At 32.5% G+C, this 24,540-nt stretch overlaps 2 protein-coding genes across 3 annotated transcripts; one reads left to right on the forward strand and one right to left on the reverse strand.

Annotated features, from left to right (window-relative positions):
- The first annotated feature begins 9,485 nt into the window (after positions 1–9,485).
- On the forward strand, positions 9,486–13,314 carry LOC120091115 (uncharacterized). Of its 2 annotated transcripts, none has more exons than XM_039048955.2 (4): positions 9,486–9,931; positions 11,133–11,297; positions 11,383–11,670; positions 12,451–13,314. In XM_039048955.2, the coding sequence occupies exons 2-4, from the start codon at positions 11,157–11,159 to the stop codon at positions 13,096–13,098; spliced, it is 1,077 nt and encodes a 358-aa protein (XP_038904883.1). In that variant the 5' UTR covers positions 9,486–9,931; positions 11,133–11,156; the 3' UTR covers positions 13,099–13,314. The 2 variants fall into 2 exon arrangements, with proteins under 2 accessions (XP_038904883.1, XP_038904884.1); XM_039048956.2 differs by having other exon boundaries at positions 9,796–10,100.
- Positions 13,315–14,479: 1,165 nt separating this feature from the next.
- LOC150032361 (replication protein A 70 kDa DNA-binding subunit A-like) lies at positions 14,480–18,853 on the reverse strand. The gene is made up of 2 exons (XM_090307432.1): positions 18,327–18,853; positions 14,480–17,145 (listed from the first exon to the last, which is right to left on the reverse strand). Exons 1-2 carry the CDS (start codon positions 18,620–18,622, stop codon positions 14,862–14,864), a joined length of 2,580 nt encoding a protein of 859 aa, XP_090163558.1. The 5' UTR covers positions 18,623–18,853; the 3' UTR covers positions 14,480–14,861.
- Positions 18,854–24,540: the final 5,687 nt, after the last annotated feature.

The following is a 24,540-nucleotide window of genomic DNA, read 5'->3' on the forward strand; positions in this document are numbered from 1 at the left end:
GGGCTGAGAAGGTAGTGAGGGTGATGGTTATGATGAACTGGAGAGTTGGGCCTGATTCAGGTGAGGAACATTATTCAGGATAGTTTGAAAATTGAGTTGAATAGGCAAGTTGGTCTCCGAAGTCTTTTTAGACTGAAATTCAGACGCAAAAGCGAAATCCTGTTCATTGAATTTCACATGGCGAGATATATATAACCGGCTAGATATGTTAAGACATTTGTATCCCTTGTGTAAAAGGCTTGGCCCAAGATAAACACACTTTTCAGAGTGATACTGGAATTTGCTGGATTGATAGGGTTGCAGACAAGGGAAACGTGCACAACCAAAGATTCTTAAAGCAGTCAGATCTAACTTCGTATGAACATTAGTTCAATGGGAGCTATTCCACGTAAAACAGGTGTGGGTAATCCATTTATCAGATATACTGTCGTTGAGAAAGCATCCCACCAGAATGAAAGAAGCATGGATGCCTGTGCAAGGAGTATTAGGCCCGTTTCTACTAGATGTTTATGCTTCCTCTCAGCCCTTCCATTTTAGGTTAAGGTGTAGGGACGGGTCATTCTAACTCAAATTCCCAGTGTAGCGTAGGCTTGATGAACTCGATGGTACTCACCACCATTATCAGATTCGAGCACTTTGATGTGTGTATTGAACTGTGTTTGTACAAATTTAACAAAGTGGTGAAAGTCTGAGAGTGTTTCACTTTTCTGCTAAAGAGGATAGATCCATAGGTATTGACTGTGATCATCTATAAACAAAACATAATACCTATAGCCATTTGTTGAGGTTATGAGAGCTGGCCTCAAGACATTTGTGTGTATGAGGTCAAAACAGTGTATAGCACGAGATGTAGATAGAGGAAATGGTAACGCATAAGGTTTTCCCAATTGGCATGATTCACATAACGACTCTTCATTTGATTTAGTAATAAAATTACAACGACTAAGTAGATAATCTAATGTTTTGGACGCTAGATGACCCAAACGCCTATGCCAGACAGTACGTGATTCTACAACATTTACTTGAATTCCTGATAAGACAAAGGCTGCAAACTTCTTATTTTTATGCAAGGATTGTTCATGGCAGACTTCACCATTGTGCACGATCTTGACTCCATCCAGACGATACAGACCATCGCTAAGCTCCCCTTTTAGTAACATGTAACCAGTATGTTTGCCCTTTATAAGACAATGATCAGCATAAAACTTAACAAATATAGCATTATCATTAGCAAGTTTGGAGACACTGAGTAAATTCTTAGCTATATCTGGTACACATAAAATATTTTTCAGTTGAAAGTTGATTTTCCCATCAGACAAACAAGAATTTCCTATATAAATAATATGTAGTTTCTCACCATTTCCTACAGTAACTAATTCAGTACCTCCATATTCGGCTGGATGAGCAATGTTTGAGTGATCAGCTGTGACATGATTTGTGGCTCCACTGTCAGTATACCAGTTAGGATCAGCTACCGTTTCAGGGGTTGCGAGGAATAAATGACTACTTTATGCAGTCATTAAGGTAGCTGGATTGGTGGGATTGTTAACTGAACCGGATGTATTCCCACTGCTTCATCCTTGATTGAACGTTGGAGAGAAGTCCTTCTCAAATCAATGATAGCAGACCAAGGTTATGTGGCCAAACTTCCCACACACTTGGCACATTGGTCGATTGTTCCCATGGCCTCTGCCTCGCCTTCGATTGCCTCTATTATTACTTATGTGAAAGTAGTTACTAGAGACATTGTTGCCTTGACCATTCTTACCAGTGGGCTGGTATCGATTAAAATTCTGATTACCCGAGGTCGTGATCCATTTGAGGGTCAATTGAACACTACATCGACAACAATATTCTGATTGAAGGAGGTTTTGGTTTTCACAACATTCTGATGTTCTAGGCGTTTCTCATATGACAAGAGTTCGGACTGCATATCTAGCCACGATATACTTGGCTTTCCTTGAATGCCCACAACTATCAAATTATACTCTTCATCTAACCCGAGTAAAACTTGAGAGATCAGTGCTTGAGTCGTAAATGGACATCCAACCTAGGCTAAGTTATCAGAGTGAGATTTCATCAATAGCAAGTATTCACTCATTTTAGTGTTACATTTGTGAGTTTATTGAAAAATCTACATTTGTGAGTTTATTGAAAAATCTGACACATATAGTCCTCCTTAGCTCTGGATTGAACGCCAAACAACTCTTGAATGGCTTCTCAAAGTTCTTTTACATTGCCAAATCCAATCAACTGCACAGCTACCTCTAGCATCAGTGAATTGTAGAGCCACCCGAGGAGGAGCTTGTCCACTGTTATCCAGGCCTCATATTGAGGATTTAGACTACGCTCAGTAGTGGTGCTAACAGAGTCTTCACGAATCACCTGAGAACTTAAAGCTTCACTTGCACTGCTTGCATCCGGTGTCAAGTTATCACCAGGGGGGGTTGGGAGAAGCATGAGAGGGCAAGGGTTCTTCCCAGACAGGCGACCTTTAAGCTTATAGCTTCAAAGAATGGGTAAAGCAAGAGTTTTCCACAGCAAGAAATTTGCTCGATCGAGCTTCATGCTTATTATCTAATTCAAAAGTTGATTCAACGGTGGATTGTTGAACTTTGCAGGCTCAAGTCCCCTAGATATGGCATTTGCCATGGCGCTCTGATACCAAAATAGGAAATGCACAACAGAGGATTTGGAAATCTTTCACTATATTTCCTTGAATTTCAAAGAGGCACAGAGGCCTATTTTATACAGCATTTTGCCCTAATTTAAGGATAATAAAATAATAATAAACAAAAGAATACAGGAATAACAAATTGTATAGATGGCCCAATCAGAGGAGAATGAGAATCAATATAACAACCTATAATAGAATGAATAATTGGGGAGGTTTCTATACGTGGCCTTCTTGCCCACTTGGCACCTTTGTGTGTGAGTTGGTTGTGTTAGATTTGTTGACCTCTTCCACCTGGACATTCTCACTAATAGTCTCTAACATTTGGAGGAAGAAGAGGTAGAGAGAATTTGTTAAGAGAGTAAGAAGGAATTTGGTGGAGGCTTGGGTTTTTTTTCTCGCAAATGAAGCATCTTATCTTAAATGGACTATAAAGATATATTTATATAGAGAAGGGATAACCCCTTCTTCAAGTTTTTCTTTTTCACCCTTTTAAGCTAATTAATTAAATAACCCTTATTTAATTAATTGGCATACAAATTAAATAATCATATATTAAATTCAATTTAATATATAGTTAATGAACTGACATATAAACATCACATATTTATATGCATACACCTATCCAACATTAACGTTAATTAATTCTTCGTGAATCTAATTCACATGAATTTAATATTTGAATCTCATTCAAATATTTCTCTCTTTCATAATTTGGATTATAGATCAGATTTATAATTAACCATATTATACATTAATCATATTAATATAAAATTTCTTCAAGTGATTTGAACAATTCAAATCATTCCTTATAACTATCCTTTAGTGAACTAATAAGAGGACCTTATGGACCTATAGATTAGAAGCTTCAATGATATGAGATTAGTTAATTAAACTAATTAATGTTCATTAACTACCGGTCACTCCACTAGAGACTGAAAGCTACACTCTATATATTTCTGTGTCTAAGGATATAACCAATCAACAGCGCGTCGACGCTTCACAAATTGCTCATAACTACAACTGGATCAAATTTCTATTTTAACCCTGTAGTTATATCTAACTTCTTAAATACCACTGATTCCTCAAATGAACAAATAGTTTATAGTCCAACTATAAACTAACACCTCACGGGCCAATGAGAGGTTGAATACCCCCGCTCACATGTCTCCACGTGAACAATCAGGATCAGATCATTTGTAGCACTTTACGAAAATTATAACAACTACAAAGCGGGTCGTATTCGTAGTGTCGCCAAGGTAAGGTACCCAACCTTATCTATCTACTACAGACCATTTAGGTTATTATTTAAACATGATCCACTTGTATGTCAACCACATGCATGTTTTAAGTTTCAAAAAACAACCTTGGATCGTAGTTTATTGAAATGAATTAATGCAGTTTAAATGTTAATAAAATATCTCTTATTTTATTAGATATATGATTTGTATTTATAAACTACAAGATATATGAGATTTAAAACACCAAATCCAACAATTAGAACGAGAGATCAAACTTTAAATCAATTGAATGTATGTCAATTACCTATTAATTACCATTAAGCTAAATTCAATTTGGCAAAACACACCCATAAAAAGTATACGACGAAAAAAAAAAAAAGGATAGAAATAGTATTTATAAGCTAAATTTTAAAAAACAAGAAACAACAAACAAATACTCATCACATGAGATCTAATATATTTAGTATTATTTGGGTTAAACTACTAGTCGATAAGGCCCTGTTTTTTCAATTTTTGTTTTTTGTTTTTTGCTTTTTTTCAATTATTTAAAACTAGATTTACAAACAATACTTCAACACATAGTTTTCTTACTTCATCACTTGCCCTTCTTGAGATTGAATTTTTAAATCCTCATATTTCCATTTGTTGTACTTAAAAACAATAAATATCATTGCCATACTTTTTCTTTTCTTAAATTATAAATTCTTGCATTTTAAAAAATCGTAAATCTATTTTGATTCAAATATCATATTGATCATTTTACTTTGAATTTCATTCTATTTTAGTCTCTATAATTTCAATAGTTCAAATCTTAGTCCATATTCACAAATCTTAAATTTAGTCATGACAAAATTTAGTCATTCACAATCCAATTTTATTGAAAATTGGTTAAATATTAATAGTAATAAATGTCATGCCAGAAAAAAAAAACACTTTATGAATATATTTTTCAAAAATTACAAAATGAATGCTAATAAAAGCCTTTAGTATAATTATTTTTTAAATATCAACAATTAACTATAAATCATATTTAAATCAGAAGGGGCTTTTTCAATATAAAAAATATTTAAAAATATTTATACTTTATAGCAAAAAAATTTCAAAAGTACAAACACTTTTAGAATTTTTTATTATAAAGTATAAATATTGTTTAAATTTTTTTATATATAAGAATTTCTCTTTATTAAAAGTACAAAGACAAAAATAAAACAGTCCAAATATCATGATCAGAATAGTAATTTAACTTTTTATTTTAAAAGAATTGAAAAAAAAATTTTATTACAACAATTACGAAAAGGAAGATCAAATCTCTAACCTCAAGAAAAATAGTATATATTAATTATCGTCGAATTAAACTTCTTTATGTGAAATTGTTGCACTACAAACATGAATTTCAATGGAAAACGTTTATCACGTGCCACCCTTCTATTATTATTATTTTTTCTTTTTGTTATTACTATTGTTATTTTCTTTTTCTTTTTTTTTTCTTTTTTTCGTTTTTTTTTCGTTTTTTTTTTTTTTTTTTTTTTTTTTTGAGAGGGAGGCTAAAAACAAACAAATGTACACCTCATAAGAAACTATGCCATACAAGATAACTATCAAACTTCGCTAATGTTGAAAATATTGAAAAGAAAATAATTTTAACCTATAAACTTTGATAACTTGTATTAATCTTTATGTATAATTACAAACTTTGTTCTTAGGTATAAAAAAAAATAGTTAGAATTTAATTTGATTTTAAAAATTAAAATTTAGTCTTTATGGTCTATAAAGGGTCATAAATAGTTTTTATGGTTTGGTAAAATTCTCATATCTAGTCCACACATATCGATACCGTTGATATTAAATTATAATTATAAATGATAGAGACTAAATTCTAACTTTCTCCAAACTATAGAGATCAAAATTTAATCTAATATTTATCTTAAATTTTCAATGTCATTAAATTAAACTCTATTTTTAATTCTTAATTTAATGGTGGTTAATTCACATATTAATTTTAACAATAAATAAATATCGCTCGTAGTTCTTAATTTAATTGTTGTTAATTCACGTCTTAATTTTAACAATAAATAAATAAAATAAAATAAAAACTCAAAAACTTTTATGTTAAATAGAATTTAGATTGCTTATAATTAGAACTTAATTCACATAATTCGATAAAACTATTATAGCGTAATGAATAAATTTTATTTTTTTGAAAAACTATAAATTACAATTCAACGTAAAAGAAAAACTAGCTATAACCTAACGTTATTTTTTGTTTGCATCTGTCGAACTTTGTCTAAATTTTATCAATTTCATATCAAATGTGTTTTATATTTCAATTGACGCACGTAAGCATATCTTTTTTTCCCTAATGATTTCTAGAAAGAAAACTTGCCCTAAGGTAAAGTCGTAAGGTTGCAAATGCAATAGGATGATGTTATAAATTTAGATCTCGTTTAGTTATCTTTTCATTTTTAAAAATTCAGTTCATTTCATCTATATTTCTTATAATGATATACATCTTTCTTTAAGTATAATGGTTACATTTTTAGCCAAATTTCAAAAATAAAAATAACTTTTTGAAAGCTATGTGTTTTAATTTTTAAAATTTGACTTATTTTTTAAACCATCGATGAAAATTAAATTAAGAAAAAAAATCGAAGGTGGAAGTAGTGTTCATAAAGTTAATTTTTAAAAACAAAAACAAAAAATAAAATTAGTACGGAGCTTAATATTAAAATTGATACACTTTTTTTTAGGAAAAAAAAAACTCAAGAAATTTGATATATTTCTTTTTTAAAAAATATATTTAGGTGGATTCAATAGAATTATGGAGATTTGATTAAAATTTCAGGTTAAATTAAGAGTTGAGTTGATCTTATGTGTATATATATATATAGTATTAACAAACATTTTCTTAAGTTAACAATCTGTGGGGTGAAAATTTGATTCTATAGCTTTATTTTATTGGTCGAGATGATGTAACACCTTAATGCTCATATATGAGGAAAATTAATGAACTTAATTGATACAAATTTTGTTTTGGGTGAATTTTAGGTCAATAAAGTTACGTGTATGATATATATACATATATAAGAGAGAGATTATTACTTTCTGATTATTATTATTATTATTTTTCTTTTACAAAGGTATCGTATGAATCGAACTTTTAACCTCAAAATTACGAACATTATGTCAGTTGAACTACACTCATGTTGTCTAGTTTGTGAAAATTTGAGATACATTAAAATTTCAAACACTTATTACATGTAACATTGAAAGTTTAAAGATAAATTTTTTTAAGTCACATGAAAAATTGTGAATTTTTAAAATTAAAATAACAATAAAATTATTTGATCTATAAATTTTTATTTTGTTAAAACACCATCTACAATCTAATATTTTAAGGATTGTATCACTTATTTTACGGTGTCTAATTTAAACTTTTAATATTTAATAACTATTTTTTCGTTCAACAAGTGGGGGTAGAGGATTCTATACTCTTAACATCTTGATTCATGATATGCCTATCTTAATCGGTTTAATAATATTCAATTCCACAATAATTAATAAATATTATATAATTTTATATAGAGAGAGAGGCTTTATTTGGTTAGAATAGGAAGAAAATTTGAATGAAAACAAATTATACTATTTTAGGTCAATTTGATTTGATTTGATTTAGACATCATTTATTTGGTTTATTCAAGCATATCAATTTGGTTCCATCTTTCTTTAAATTATGCCACTGTCCATTCGAGAATAGGTTAATGGATACAACATTGATTACTATCCCAAATATAGATGATTCGATCTTCAACTTGCAATTGTTGAACTAAAAAAAATGTGCAAAGTTTTTTATATATTGTGTTGTTCTATAGATGTTACACCTAAAATGTTTGTCAATATTACACCAATTTTTTTTTAGCGGATTAATTTAAATATTAAAGCGAACATTTGAACATGTTAAAAATGATAATATTATACTTAGGTCAATCTTGAGTCCATTTGAGTACAAGTCGACTTTTCTTCTTAGCCTATTTTCTCAAGCTAATTTTAACTTTTAAAAAGAAAAGTAAATATATATATATATAAAAAAAATCACAAATTTAATGAAAAAAAAGTTTTTACATAAAATTAAATTTGAATAACATACAAAATCAGATATTAACAAACTTTACTAAAACTTGCAATTTTCAATTAATATACCAATTCTCTACTTTTCTTTTTATTGTTCATATCAAATTTAAATCGGATATGTTTTACGATTCATTTGACACAAAATATATTTTCTAACGATTTCTCCAACTAAACACCTACTATATGGTATAGATTATATTATTTTTTTTAAAAGGTTAAAAAGTTAAAAATCACAAGATTTATCTATGGTAAAGTACAATAAGATAAAATTTGATAGACCTCAACTTTTAGATGCGTAATAACACTTTATTCCAATATTATCTAACATACAAAATTTGAAAGAAAATAATACTACTTACAATAGTATGAAAAAATTTCTATATTATTTCATTTGACACTATTCTATTCAAAAGTTCAAATTAAAAGATCTTTTTCAACAATTCTCCATCGAACATGTAACATGAAGCATCGATTATATTATTTTTTAAAGTTTCAAGTTAAAAATTGCAACATTTATTTGACACTATTCTATTCAAAAATTCAAATTAAAAGATCTTTTTCAACGATTTCTCCACCATACACGTACCATGAAGCATATATTTTATTATTTCCTAAAGTTCAAGTTAAAAATTGTAACGCTTATCTATTTTAAGAAGTCATGAGATAAAATTTGATACACGCCAACTTTTAGATTAGTCATGACAGTTTATTCCAATATTATCGAGTAGATCAATTTTGAGAAAAAATATAGTACTATTGTAGTATTTTACTATTTTCCATACTACTTTCCTCTATTACTTGTCCATAATAATATATTTTAAAAATAATGTGGAAGAAAATGCACAATACTGCATTAGTATGTACTTTTTCTCACACATATTTTATCACGTCACAAAATGATATATTAATTTACTTAATGAACTCTACATTATTCTTAAATACTACTATTGTGACAAACGATGAGTCGAGGTAGGTAATAGTAAGATTAAATTTTCATTGATATGTCAACATTTTCTATCAGTGTATCTATTGACTAAATATCGATATGAAGATCAAATCAACATTTCATTATTTCATAAAAGATTTTAGAAAATAAATTAACAAAATACTACTGAATATAATATAAATAATAAATATTTCAGCTTGTTTTAAAAACTCATAGATAAATATTTTTAAAAAACCTGTTGAAGAAAATATATTCTAATTATCCTTTTAATGAATTTTTCTTCTTATAATTTTTCCAAAAATATTCGATATTTTAAACTTAGGGTAATTGTTTTTTATTTCTAATTTTTTATACAATAAATTTATTGACCATGCGAATCAATAAAAAGTCAAGAATCTATCCATAGAAGGTGGTTGTCAAATCAAATTACTGAACATCCAAAATTTCGCTCATAGATGACCAACTCATAAGCAATAAAATCTGTTCAATAAAATTTAGTTTATGTCAGTTGAGCTATACTAATTTTTCTTACCTAAAATTTTTGAAAAACACAACAAATTATACAAATCGGGATAAAATGACCATCACATTAGGACTATGATAGAGATGATCATCCATGATTCAATAAAAATTAGATTTTAATTTGTTTGTGGGAACGAGTCATCAATCACTCTTGAGAAGGTCATTCATATAAAAATATATGATATTTATCCACAAAATTTCCATCGTGCCCACATTGAAACGGCGTCGTACGGGGACGATTATTCGAACAATTATTGGCAAATTTATTGGGGGAGTGGTTAGCCGTAGGCAGCCATTCTGGAACAGAGAAAAATACGTTGAAGTTCGTGTTTGTGGCCACCACACGTCTGAACCTGCTCCTTCTCTCTTCTTGGCTGCGATTTTCCGGCTTCAATCACTCGCCGATACTCACTTTCTTCGGTCATTTTCTCTCCCTCAAACGCTTCTGATCTTTCTTTCCTTCATTTTCGATGTCTTTCAATGTCAATTTTGTAGTTTCTTCATCTTCAAGCTCAAAAGAAAATCCGATTTGTAGGGTTACATGTAATCAGATACTTGCTTTCTAAATACCCCTGTTTCTGAAATTTCAGTGAGTGTGTTTCTATGCTATTTTATGCGAATTACTCTCCCGTTGCGGGAGCATGATGTATAATTGATTTTACTGCTGGAGAAATTCATATGGGCTTTCTTCTTGTTCTTGCCGATCGATGCATTTCTTTTCAGTTTTGTAGATTTTATTTCCTGTGCTTGGTTAGTGATTTGAAAAGTTTAATTAGAGATTAGGTGTTCAGGATCATCTCTCATTTGGGTGTAATGATATAGACTGTTTATTGGTAATCGGTTATAATTGTCAATCTCTCTTCGAAATAGCTGGACTCCGGTTGTCGAAGATTGACGGAGAATCATCTTTATGATGTGTTCTTTTTGTTTTAACGAGTTTGATTCAGCACTGGCTTCCTTGTGAGGGTGGTTATACCTCGAAATTTAAAAGCATGTATTTCTAACATCTAATATCTGAGGAGGAACTGGGGCGTGTGAATTAAGTAAAGTGACGTAACCATCATGGATTTGCTTAGTGGTAAATATGAGGCATGACCTTGATGAAAGGTAAAGAGGTCATGGGTTCAATCCATGGCAGTCACGTATCTAAGATTTTATATTCTACGAGTTTCTTTGACACCCAAATATTGTAAAGTCAGGCAGGTTGGTAAGATTAGTCGAGGTGCACGTAAGTTGGTTCAGACATTCATGGACACCAAAATAATAATAGTAATAATAACAATAATAATAAGTAAAGTGACTTTGGGGTAGGATCAAACTCCCAGGGGGTGGGGGAGGGAAGTTCGGCGTATGTATGGGACCTTTATCTTGTGAGATTAGTTGGAGTTCATATAAGATATCGATTACTCACAGTATACAAAGCAAATTGAATTTGGAGAGAAACTACTATGATTCGATTTGAACTGATATCTTTATGGTGTTATCTTTTGTAAAGTTCACTCGTGCCTTGCTTTTTCCTTTTGTGTCTTAGCATATGGAAGTTGATAATCATTTATCCTAGAGGGCATCTGACCTTTCTACTTTTTATCCCCTTTTGTTTCTAAACCCTATATTTTTGCAGGAAAACTCTTATTAAGAAACAGTAATGGAGTTTATATTAAGAGGAATGAATGATGAGGGATCTGAGTGCTACTCTAATGAAATGGACATTCAAAGATGCCCTTTCCTCAGAAATATCAATAAACCAACCTGCTTTTCCTTCTCCACCTTGAGTTTCACCTTACCGGTAGCTTCCTTATCTGCTCTACCCCTACACATGTGCAATGGCAGATCTGTTTTAGAAAATTCATTATATGATTTTGTAATTTCAGGTTCGGGGAGCGAAAGGGCCAATTTTTGAGGATGGTCCTAATTTTGACACAGCATTTAAGCTCTTTCATGGTAAAGATGGAGTTGTCCCACTATCTGAGAGAACCGGCTTTGAGAAAATATCGTCAGAACCAGAGACGGCTCCTCATTTCAACCCCTTGGCAGCAAAAGCTGCAACCATCAGTCTGTCAGCTTTTGGACCAGGAGGGCCATTCAGCTTCGGTAACTTCTCTGAGAAATGGAAGAAACAAAAGTCTGAGGCATCCAACAAGAATGATCATTCGTCAAAGGTAGACTAGATGTGCATTCTTCTTAACCTTTAAACTTGGGACACAAAGTTGGATCATCCATAGTACTTTTTCTATGGGATGCCTACTTACGTGGAGACTGAATTTCAGAATTTAATTTAATTTGCTTACGAAAATGTGATTGACGTTCAATTCTATTGCTAAAAAAGAACAAGAATTTGACAATGCATGAATATCTTGAATCTAGCATGTTTATGAAGGAAAGCTAGAAAATATGGGACTTGAACTTGTGAAACGTCACATGTGGAGGAGATAGTCTGATAATATGATGTTTGGAAGACATTTGCCCTGTCTGTTTCCTTGGGATTTGAAGGGTCCTAAATCCCATTGGATTGGAAATGAGAATTTTCGTTTGTCATCCGTTGAAATGGTCAAAGTATACCAGATTTTAAAGAAAATTATCTCATCAAAACAAAAAAAGATTTCTTAGTCAATTATTAATTTAATTTCACTAGGTTTCATTTTTCATTCACAAATTAAGATTTTAAAGTGTTCTCTTCTTGCCTGCCCCCTTTTTATAAAAAGATGAAAATGGTTATATTTGTAAAATTCGTATTTTCTTTTCGTTTCTCGCAAACAGTCCAAACAAAATTGTTTAATCAAATCAATTGCAGATGTTTCTTATTCCAAACACAACAATCTTAAGATCAGTTCTAGTTTCAGTTTGTATTACAGTTGCGTGCATGATTGAAGTTGGTAAGCCGTTGCTCATTGGCCTTCTTTCTGTATTTAGTTCATTTTTGTTTCTTGCATGTTTTCCAGAAAAAAGAAAGTTCATCCAAGCACGAGGCTCTGGGAAATGAATGGTTGGAAACAGGAAACTGTCCAATTGCTAAGTCTTTTAGAGCTGTTAGCGGAGTTCTCCCACTTGTTGCAACAGCTTTTCAGCTACCACCTGGTATGAAGCTTAAGTGCCCGCCTGCTATAGTTGCTGCTCGTGCTGCCCTCGCTCGTACAGCATTTGTAAAAAATCTGCGTCCTCAGCCCCTTCCTTCAAAAATGCTTGTCATTGCGGCCTTAGGCATGGCAGCAAACGTTCCTCTTGGTATATGGAGAGAACACACTCAGAAGTTTTCATTTTCATGGTTTGTGGCAATTCATGCAGCTGTACCCTTTATTGCCATGCTTCGGAAATCTGTCTTGATGCCAAAGACAGCCATGGCGATGACCATAGCTGCTTCTGTACTAGGGCAGGTTATCGGCTCGAGGGCTGAACGTATGCGATTGAAAGCTATTGCCGAGAAGGGAAAGGCAACAACAGTTATACCAGCACTAGAGTCTACTCCAAGCTATGAGTTAACCCAGGTGGATGCCATAGTAGGTGGTCGTTGTGGTGTAGAAAGAATGGTGTTTGATCCTCTCCGAAAGGATGGTAGGCAAACGTCTTCACCGGCAAATGTATGCTCGTAAGGTGACTTCGTATAGATACAAGCATATTACGAAATAAATGAAGTGCCATTGATATTGTTAATGGGACTGGACTTGTTATGAAATGTAGATTTAATAGATATTCAACCTTTGTCATGGCTGGCTATCATATAATGTTATGCATTACGCTTTTGAAAAGTTACCCTTTAGCTAAACATAAATGAAAAATCCTTATTAAAGACTGGTTGAATGTGAAAACCGATCTTGTAATGTAATCCCAGTTCATGTTGCCTTTTACAGAGCCCCTACAAGATGGCGATTATGGAATGAAATAGACCGTAATTATTGTGCACTGATATATAGTGAATTTCCGTGTATGATTTGTTGAGAAGATCTTGTGTTATCATAAGAGCTCTTTCAATCTTTGTATTTTCAACTCAGATTGATCAAATTTTTTTAGGTCCAAGTGTTCTTGTTTACTTTGAGCTATGTTCGAGGGTGCTTTTCCTCGTACTACAGGCATTTTTCATTCAAAATCATCACGGAGAAGACTAGTAAATTGGTCAAGTATTTAAAAAATATTTGGAAAAAGATAATAGATTTAAGGTTGTATCAGTTTAAAACTCCAAACTAATTGTATCAGCATCAGTTAAAAATCTAGACTGCCGTAATACTTTTCATCATGATTAGTTTGCTGTTAATTTTAAGAGTAAGAATAATTTTATTTAGATGATCTTGAAAATTTAAACTGCAATGTTTAATAGAGATCAAGGTATGTTGAACATGGCCTTATCTATTCAATGGTGTATCATGTGCCGGCCTAATGATGAACAGCTTTTCCAACATTACACGTTTGTCTGAAATTTTTGGAGTAAATTTTGCGGTGCTTTCAAATGAAATTTGGTGCCACCTTACATCCATTCTCTTAGGTCACCCTTTCAAGAATGCCAAAGATCTATGGTTGCTCAAAAGCTTTTTTAGGATCTTATGGAAAGAAAGAAACAAAAAAGTCTTCCAGAGCAAGGATCACTGGTTGAGCAATTATTATGTACACTTGTACGCACAAAAAAAAAATAATAATAAATAAATAAATAAATAATTTTAGAACAGAATTGTCACATGACAATTTGACAATTTCTTATTGGACAATTATCTGGACTGGACAAGGATAAGTGCAGTCCAAGCACTACCTAGCTATTTTGAAATTGCCACTTTGTCATCTGTTATATCCTGGTATAAAAGTTCTCTATCTTTTCGCTTCATTCTCAAATGCTTCCCTTATAAACAAGGGAGAATGCCTATTGTAATACCTTGGATTCTATAGCTTTCTTGTGAATTTCATACATTAAAAGATACTTTCTTGTCAAAATAATAATAGGGATCAGCCGTTTATGAATTAAGCTTTTGACGAAACTGCACAAAGTAAACAAAAAACTTTCACAAACTATTTATTTGATCAATAGACCAACTACACTATATACCATAGAGAAACTTGAGAAAAAATACGTGCAAAAGAAAACTAAAACACTGTACAAAGATACATTAACTTAGCAAAATATAAACGCAGCCATCAAAGGAAAATTACTACAAAGGTAAGTAGACTCCAAACTATGATTACAAATAGACTAAGATGCAAAACATAATTTCCAAGCAAAAGCTGTACAAGAAAATTTCAGGAACTCAGGCCCCAAAAAGCTAGCTAAGTCCACGCTTTCCACCTCGGCGCTACTCCTGCAACATCTTTTCTAATGAAAGTGAAAAAAATGAAACTAGGGATTCAAAGAATTTAGGAACTTCCCTGAGCATTATCTAGCCGTGAAGCCACTGTTACCGTAAGCTGGAGGGACAGTGGCCAAACCAGGGCAATCCCTAGCCCAATGCCCAGTTTGATGGCATTTGAAGCATTCACCAGAGGCACCACCAGAAGGGCCAGAAGATCGACTTGAGTACATCCCCCCTCCAACAGAGAGCACAGGACCGCTCATGATACTCGGGCAGTTCATTGAGCTGTGGCCAGAGCCTCCACAGCTGTTGCAGTATGTGCTCGAGTTAAGTGGTGTGGATTGAGAAGGCCTAGAGCTGCTGTACTGGTTCCCATACTGAATACCTTGGTTGGGTGTACCATATTCTCTGCCGACATTGGTAATATTTCGAATAGGTGACACGAACTGTCCACCACCAATATTCACAGATGCAGGGTCATGAAATCCAAGATTGTGTATGGCGCTTTCTGCCTTTGGGGTAACAGAACTATTGTTCTCTGCTCTGTGTTTTTCCATCAAATCTAGAAGAAACCTGGACTCCATCGAAAAATTAATGCTTTCTGCTTTCACCACTGTTGATCTTACTCTCTGTTCATCGCTAAAAGTCTCTTCCTTTATTTTCAACTTCATTATAAATTTTGTAAAAAGAACCTTACGGATGATTTCTGCAAATTTCTCATCATCTTGCTCTTCGTATTTCAAATAATACAATCTTTTTGCAGGTATGCCCATGATCTCCTCACCACCTTCTTGAAATGCAGTTACCCAAGTCAAGCCAGTATGATCCTGTATTTGCAGCTGCAGTATGTACCTGTAGTCACATTCGTCAACAGACTCATCACACCTGTCACATCTCCATTTTCCATCTCCATTATTTGTAACCTTTTTGCTACATTGTCGGTCCCCAATCATTATAGGACATGCTGTGTAACAGAAATTGTCAACCTTAATAAATGAAACAGTTGCACTAACCGTGATCCAATCTGGCTTTTCAGAGGTTCCTAACCTCTCATCTTTAATTTGAGATATGGTCTTACGGGCATCTGTTCTGCCCACACTGGCAACTTCCCTGGATAAAGAGACAGAAGGAGTACTCCTCCCTTCCTTCTCAAACCACTCTCTCAGCGTACGAGCCTCAGGGAAATCTGGCTCTACAAAAAGCTGACTTGTTGAAATGGTTCCCACTGCCTTCCCATTGAAGTCGCTTACTCTACTAGATTTCACAGCCAAAACTGGAAACAACCCCGAGTCACACATATTTTGCAATCTTTGCCCTTCCGCTTGACAGAAGTTTCCCCAAAGAGTCAATTCAACACTTCGGCCAGACATATCTTTCAACTGAAGGGATCTCTTCTGAGTCTCAGTACCATTTTTTCTCATTAGAGAAGTTGCAGGATTAATGGAAGAAACAACACCAATTACATCAACAACACTGTTGCTGTCCATGCCCTCAATCTCACTAATCTGATGGAAATGAAACTGCTGCTGCGGGATTGATTGGTCATCCTCAAAGCAAGGTTGGATTGTTGATGTGTTTTCAAGAACTATTTCGTAGTCATTTTTGAGATGGTTATAGTTCTTTTGAGCAGGTTTCAAGCTTCCTTTAGAAATGAAGTAGACTTTACCAGATTCAATCTGGTTGTAAAACTGGTCAGCTACTGTATTGAAGCATGTTACACGTATTTCTCCACGGTATGCATCAAGTAAATCAAATGAAAACACTTTCCCATCACCACGAGGATTATTGTAGTGTCTGAGTTCTCCTTTTGAAGTAACTCGAGCCTTTATTGTCCACCTTCCTTGGTAAGGGTTCAGAGCAGAAATAGGCATTATCCTTGGGGCAGCTTCATTTTTCGCCACTGGTCCTCTGTTACTGTACAATGAAGGTGGCTGTTGATATGTTGGCTGAGGACAGGGATAAGAATTTAGAGGTGGCCTGGGAATATCTGATCCACTGTTGTGATATGCCATCTTCTGATTACCATATGATCCAGTTAAAGGAGATGGCCCGTTAAACCTTGTTCCAGGATCTGTCTTAGGATAAGGAGGAGGCACAACTGATGCAGAGAATCTTCCGGTCTCAGGAGGGTTAGAATAAGATCCCATATGCGGTACATGTGATTGATTCACTTTAGGCTGTTCAAGAGATGCACTAGATACATTCACCTTACCAATCATTCCACTGCCAGGTGAAGCCCCCAGGGCCCCCCCAGATGATAGGGAGTTTCCAATAAATGCACCTGTTGCCGATTTTGTTGCTGATACGGGCTCACCAATAATTCCACACATTTCCTCTATCACATCCAACTCAATGACAATTATAATCCTGTGATTGGAATTAACAAGTTATATGGAGCTTGTAAAATAATAACCCCCCTTAAAAAAAGGAAATTTAATATGAAGAAGAGTAAGAGAGCACCAACATGAACAATATGCATATATACATACATACATACATACATATATATATATATATATATATATCATCTCTTCAAAGGCAAATTCGGTAGATTTAAAAGGAGGAAGCAATAAAATGACCTTGATGCATGTGCTTTTTTGTAGACTCAGTTGAATAAACAACCGTTAAGACCTTAATATAAGGAATGCTGATGGAACCCTTCAGGCAAATTGTACACTAACAATTGAACAACATTAGACATCAAAAAACAACAAAATAATAAAACCAGAATGACTCATTTGGGTTGGAAACTAGAAATTAAAATGGTGCTTTCCTTTAAGAATGGAACCGGAGATTTACTTGAGAAGATTGAAAAGATGGCAGGCATACAATAGGGTCGCTACACTAGAAAAATTCTTAGTAGGTACGTCAAGGGGCCCTTGATCTACTATGTTTAAATTCACGACACTGGAGGACCCTTGCACAAGCTATGAAATGGATTGAGAATCAAGTTTTGTGAAGACAAGTGAGCCTTTTACTCCCTGCTTAACGTTTTTCATTCCAACGTTGTTTTCCCCAAAAACTTAAGGACGATCTTGATCAGTGAAGCAGTAGAAATTTGGGGGTGGTTTTCTGAACTATAATGACGATCATACAATGTAGATTTTTTGTACTCTGGGATGGTTATTCAGTAAATTTTCCTTCTCTCTTTCGATGTCTCTTCTCCAAAATTAGAGAAATAACTCACGAAATCCAAATTCTTCACCTAGTCCCTAGCTTTGAAAGTTAAAAACCACAGGATATAATGCAAAGAAATCAACCGTGAGAGATTTCTTATCTGCTTTACTCCTATTTTTCATAAATAATGTGACTTATCTCTTATCAACAGAAAACGAAAGAGAGAAAGGGGCAAAAATGAAGAGAGAGGTAAACTCCAAATATACACACAATCTGCACTCAAGTAGTTCCCAGTAATCAAATTTCGAAACTTAAATAAAGGAATACTAATTTCCATCTCTTTACACTACACATCGATTCCAAACTATCTTCTATCCAAAAAAGCAAACAAATATCGAAATTAACAGATTCAGTTAACCAGAAAAACTTACAGGCGTTCTTGAACGGGGTTACAAACATACTGCCGCAGTCGAACGATGGAACCTTTCTGTAACTTCCCGGACTTAACCAGTTCATTGAGCTGAGTGCCCAGCATTCCTTGCTGGAAATGGGTTCCATCAGAAACCAACAATCTGAACCTCTCGCTGCCCGATTGTTGCGAAGTGTTAACCAGTTTTAAGTCAATTACTTGTAGAATCGGCTGAAACGTCTCTGCAGACGATTCCCGCTTGCATATCACCATCACTGCTCCTTCCGTCAGCTTAGACGGCGCCATTGACGCTGCCATTTCAAGAAATGGTTACGAAACTCGAAGTCCCCAACGAAGAACTTAGTTCGTTCTTAGAAGATGAAAATTCAATCGGAGAAATGGGAATTGAATCCGAGAATGTGGAATCGACAGGAAGAAGAAGATTGGGGGAAAACGAGAGAGTATCAGTTACAGAAATTTAAAACCCTAGAAAGAAAATGGGGGAGCGCCATGAATTTGCGATGAAAACCGCGAAAATCTATTATTGTTATGGCCTTTTATGAAAATTCCAATTGTATCCCTTCAGCTTCCACGATACGCATCTCAACTCAATCGTGATTCCACGTGTCACACTGCCACGTGTAAAAGCTAGAATATAAATTTAAGGCTAAATTATACGAATGCCTCCATCTATGAAGTTTGTTTCAATTATTCCTTGAATTTTTTAAAATAAAAATAATAAATCTAAAAAATTTGAAAATTATTTTCAAAACAATTCGGGTAGGTCTTTGTGGTTGAATTCATAGACAAAAAATTTTAAATATACTTATTTAAATAAATTATCTAAATATATTGAAAAATAAATAAACAGAAGAGACATATAGTACATATGTGAACCATACATGTTATTTTCTTCCTTTCAACACAATATTCTTAATTTTATATATATATATATATATATATATTTGCTAACTTGAATCCACTAATATACTTATCGTTTGTGTTTAGATTTTGTTCATTTGAACAATGTATAAACTATATATATGTGTCTATGATTTTAGTAGCAAAAACTTTTCAAAATTGTTTTTAGAGAAGATAAAAGGAAATGAAATCGTATAAAATTTATGATTATAATTGAAACCAATACATTAGAGATGTTTTTATACTTTAGAAGTTATTTGTAATTTTTAGTATGGATTAACCTCTTAGTTATCACTCTTAATAGATGATTAAAAAAAATAAGCCCACCACTCGAAATGAAGAAAGACGACACTAAATTGAGCTTTTTGTTGAACTTTGAGGCAATGAAAACATAAGATGGTTAAAAAAAAGGTCACCAATAATATTTCACAAATCTAACTTGAGAAATTAGTAATTAAGAAATCTTTTGAATGGGCGGAAACAAAATAATTCGACAAACTGGTAGGATAACAAGCTATAGAATGAGCTATTAGCTTTAAGGCTTCAATCAAATCAAATATTTTGATGATAACAAACTCAGATTTTTTGTACTAATATTTTCAGAATTTCGGAGTTACTATCTTGTAGAGCTCGGAAAGACGATTCCAACGCAATTTGAATCGCTCAAATCGGAGTTCAAACGAGAAAGTTATAAGCAAAAGGAGATTGGATATGAAATCCAACGTGGCAGTGACACGTGGCACACAAACGGTCAAATATTGATGATGTGGCAACTGACGTGGCGGGTGACGTGACACTCAAACCGATCACTTTTTGTTGACGTTGCACATGACGTGGCAGTGACGTGGCGGTCGTGGACGAATGAGATAATGACAGGTGGCGATCACCCAACTTCACGTGCGGACGCGTGCGTGCACTGCACGTGCCTGCGGTTTCTTCACAGAATGCGGCGCGTGACGCTCAATCTCCTCCCCTGTGCGCTTGGTGCTCATATCATCCGACTATTTTTTATTTTCATTTTTATTCTCTTGTTTTCCTTTAATTTCATGATCCAATTTTCTCCAAATTCTCACCAAATTTCAGCCTTTTCAAATTTGATCTCCTTCCTAAATTGTCATCCTTCAAATCTTTTTTATTTTCCAAATCTCAATAATTCCAATTTTTTAATTCATCTTTTAATTACAAATCCTTTTCATTTTCAATTTCTCTCTTAATTACAAATCCTTTCCTTTTCTATTTTTATTCAATCTTCACCCTTCATTTGCAATCATATCCAATTGCCAAAATTTATCTCCTCGTCTATAAATTCAACTTGATTTTACTCTTCATTCATACACCAAAAGCTATTAAGTCTTAAGCTCTCAATTCTCTCTACTCTCAAATTCTTGTCCTCCTTGCTCATAAATTAGTCTAGAGTTTTTTTTGTGAGTTTTTTTTTCTGAGTGCTCAACTTGTGTATTTAGCCTTCAAGAGGTAATATTGTGAGGTTTTCTTTTAATTTTTGGGAATTGTATTAAGATGTGAGTACATCTTGAGTTATGAGAAAAAGAAATTGGTTTGATCCTGAACCAATAAAAAGGATCTTGGGTTTCTCTTTAGCCTAAGAAAAAGAGAGTCGTGTGTCGGTTTAGTCCTCACCTGCAAGAGGACTACTGAGTGAAATACCCAAGAAGGAGTCTTGGAAAGTGGAGTAGGCAATTTGCCAAACCACTATAATTCCCGGTGTTTTCTCTTCCTCTCTCTTTTATTTATGGTTTTCAATTTTTTGCTTCTTGTCTTAGTTATTTTTTAATATTTTATAATTGCATGATTTAATTTTTAGTGTGCTATTTAACTTTATCCTTGATTAAATTGTCTTTAAATTTGAAGTTATTATAGCTTGCATGATTTAAGTTTTGTCTTGCATAAATTTTCTTTAATCAAATTAGTGGGTTAACTTTATTGAGCATTGTTTGAAGATAAAATTATTTTTTAAAAATTTGTAGTCAACCCTATTCACCCCTCTAGTGTTGCCTTTAGATCCTACGTGAGCAACTTGATTTCTAACACGAGCACAAAATGAGAAAAGAATTATTGTTTCGTTGAAACTATAATATTTTAAAATATTTGTTAAGTATTTATTAATAAGTTTAATTACAAGTTTAATCTTTTGAAATTTGAATTTGTATTTATTAAGTCCATGAATTTTCATGTCATGTCTAACATTTATTTTTTATTTTAAAAAATAATTAATTTATTAAATAAAAATTTGAATCTTATATCTAATAAAACTCCAATGTTTTAATTTTGTGTCTAGTAAATTCACAGATCCGAAAAACTACCGAATGAATCAATAACTTATTAGGTACAAAGTTTAAAATGCTTTCAAAAGTTCATAAATTAACATAGATACAACATCGAAGGTTTAAAAAACTAAATTTACAATTTAATAACTAATTAGAAAATTGGAAGATGAAAGAAAATCTATATCTCTAAAAATAAATCATAAATTTACATTTTAGATTAAAATACTGTTTTGGTCTATGTGATTTAAAACTTGTTCAAATTTAAACCTACATAGACAAAACAATTAAGCAAACAAGATATTGAGTTTGTAAAATCACACTTGAATGAACTTAAAAGATAATTCTAAATTACGAATTAGATGATAAAAAATAAGCAATAGAGAACAAATAAAATAAGGTAATACTTGGGTTATCATCTTTGTACAATTGAAATATTTTTAAAAAAAAAACAGAGAGAAAAATAAGATTTACCATATGACATATTATGATTGGACAATCTGATAAATGTATAAAAATAGGTACTCTTCGATATACACCTAAGTATTTTTTATAAAATAATGTATTAGAGTTCATAGTGATTGAATCCCAAAAAGAAATCTACGTCTAATGTAGTAAGCTTCTCCTTCTTTACTTGTAATGATAAGAAATACAACCACTCATCCATCCTCTCACACAAATCTTCTGCTCATGTCATGAAGAATTCTCAACTGAATTCTATGACTAATGGGCTCAACCTGAAAACAGAAGACCACAAGGTCTTCTAAAAGCTTTATAAAATAGAGGAAATCTTTTATACTACGATAATATAGATAAATTTTCATACTATCTTCATTTATTGTAGGTCACGTTAATGCATGTTTAAAATTAGGATGAGATTCACTAACAAATATGTGGGATATATAAATAATTATAAAGGTAAATTTATAGTGTGAACAACTAAAGTATGATAATCCTATAGTACTACAAACAAATTCCCAAACATAGACTCCACATTAGGGTTGGCAAAATTCCCTGTGGGGCCCTAGATTGGGGCGGGGAATCTTCGGTTTGATCGGGGATGGGGTCAAACTGGAAAAATTTTTCGGGGCCCCGTCCCGACCCCGACCCCAATTTTATATAGTTATATTTTTAATATTTTATAAATATATATTTATAATATAAAAAATAACTTATTTATATGTATGTTTATAATGTATACTATAGACTTATAGTGTTGTAAGCCCAATATTGAATATATAAATTCTAAATTTAAGTCCAAAAGTCAAGTTCAAACTTAAAAATTTAAAAGAAAAAAATAAAAAATCCCCGTGGAAAACGGGGAATGGGGTCCTGCAGGACCCGTTTCCCCGAAGGGGAATCTCCGCCCCCGTCCCCGCTTTCAAATGGCGGGGACAGGGGCAAGGATGGGAAATTTCCCCTATAGGGCCGGGGATGGGGACCCTCTCCCGGCCCGCCCCGACCCCGTTGCCAACCCTACTCCACATCAATAGCGTTAAAATATTTAAATGGATGTGATGATGTAGACCTCCGCATCATCCATACAAGTCAGCTTATAGAAATGGTCAAGGCAAGGCTAGCAATTTTATAACACATCTTTCAATAAAGCTTAAACTTAGTCATTAGAGTTCATTTTAATCAAAATTGGCTAAATTATAACAATAATTTTAAATACAATATGTAATAAATAATAATAATCTTAAATATAATATGTAGATATATTTTCAAAATTTATCGTGAAAATGCTAATAAATAACCCAAAATTTTTGAAAAAATAAACAACAAACCCTAGGAACTAAATATATGTTTATATTAGTAAATGTACTAAAATTGGACATTTTAAAGTGTATAAACTGGAATTGAACAAAGTTAAAATATTATTTTAGTTCATATACCTTGAAAGTTATTATATATCAGTTTCTTTACTTTCAATTATCCAATTTTAGTCGATATATTTCAATAAATCTTAAATTTAGTCTCCAATACTAGTTTATTGTTGATTTTTTTTATATATAAAATATTTAATAACATTTTTACAAGAAAATTTGAAAACATATTCACATATTGTATTTTTATACATGAAAATTATTATTATTAATTAATTTTGCTATAAATTAATTTTGATAGACTAAATTTGAGATTTATTAAAAGTAGGGGACTAAAATTAGATAATTGAAAATACACCAACTACAACTTAACAAATTTCGAAATCAAAGTATTGGCTAAAGTGATATTTCAACCTTATTTTTTAGAAGAAAACAATATCTTTTTTGTCTCTAAGTTTCCGCCTTTCAATATGGTTTTCATTGGGTTCATATGTTTCAAAACGTTACACTTTTAGTCATCAGATTTTGTATTTGATTTCAATTAGTCTCGATAAAGACAAGTAATTTGGATCAATGGGTGTCGTTTGGTTGCTTTCTTTTTTTGAATATATGTTTCAAAATGTTAAAGAGGTTTAAATTTCGTTTTAATTTGGTTTATAGGTTGAGATTTGGTTTAAATTTCGTTTTAATTTGGTTTATAGGTTGAGATTTACGCTCTTAATCTTTTTTTTTTTACTAAATATCAAATTTTCAGTTTAATATTTATTTAAATAAATTTTAAAAGTTAAAAGAATTATAATTAATCAAGGTCACATTTACCAAACCATAATAAAAATTGGTGCAATCGTAATGAAATTTCATTGATGGATAAATTGTAATAAGTTTGAATCGCAAATATATTTGGATTGCCTTTGATTTCGTTTACTTAAAATTATGAATTTTATTACATTTACTGTTATTGTTATATACGAAGGTCAAACATTAATGGTAATAGAAACGGTAATAGTAAATATGTCAAAATTCATAATTTTTCCTATATAATAGTCACAATAATGATAATTATAACAGTCATGGTAATGATTGACATAATTTCTACATGCATTAGATTGAGCACACTCCACTCGTCAATCAATTTGCGTTTTTTATTATAGATTTTAAAGTGGGCCCATGTGTCATACGAATACCGAACACGAGTAAACAATACCAA

The sequence above is a fragment of the Benincasa hispida genome, chromosome 11 (genome assembly GCF_027475165.1).
Source record: "Benincasa hispida cultivar pf3 chromosome 11, pf3_genome.v1.1, whole genome shotgun sequence".
Classification (NCBI taxonomy): domain Eukaryota; kingdom Viridiplantae; phylum Streptophyta; class Magnoliopsida; order Cucurbitales; family Cucurbitaceae; genus Benincasa; species Benincasa hispida.

Coding starts and splice junctions, on each gene's coding strand:
- LOC120091115 (XM_039048955.2), top strand. CDS start 11,157: ATGGAGTTTATATTAAGAGGAATGAATGATGAGGGATCTGAGTGCTAC. Junction 11,298..11,382: donor CCTTGAGTTTCACCTTACCG/GTAGCTTCCTTA, acceptor TTGTAATTTCAG/GTTCGGGGAGCGAAAGGGCC. Junction 11,671..12,450: donor AGAATGATCATTCGTCAAAG/GTAGACTAGATG, acceptor CATGTTTTCCAG/AAAAAAGAAAGTTCATCCAA.
- LOC150032361 (XM_090307432.1), bottom strand. CDS start 18,622: ATGGCAGCGTCAATGGCGCCGTCTAAGCTGACGGAAGGAGCAGTGATG. Junction 17,146..18,326: donor AACCCCGTTCAAGAACGCCT/GTAAGTTTTTCT, acceptor TTCCAATCACAG/GATTATAATTGTCATTGAGT.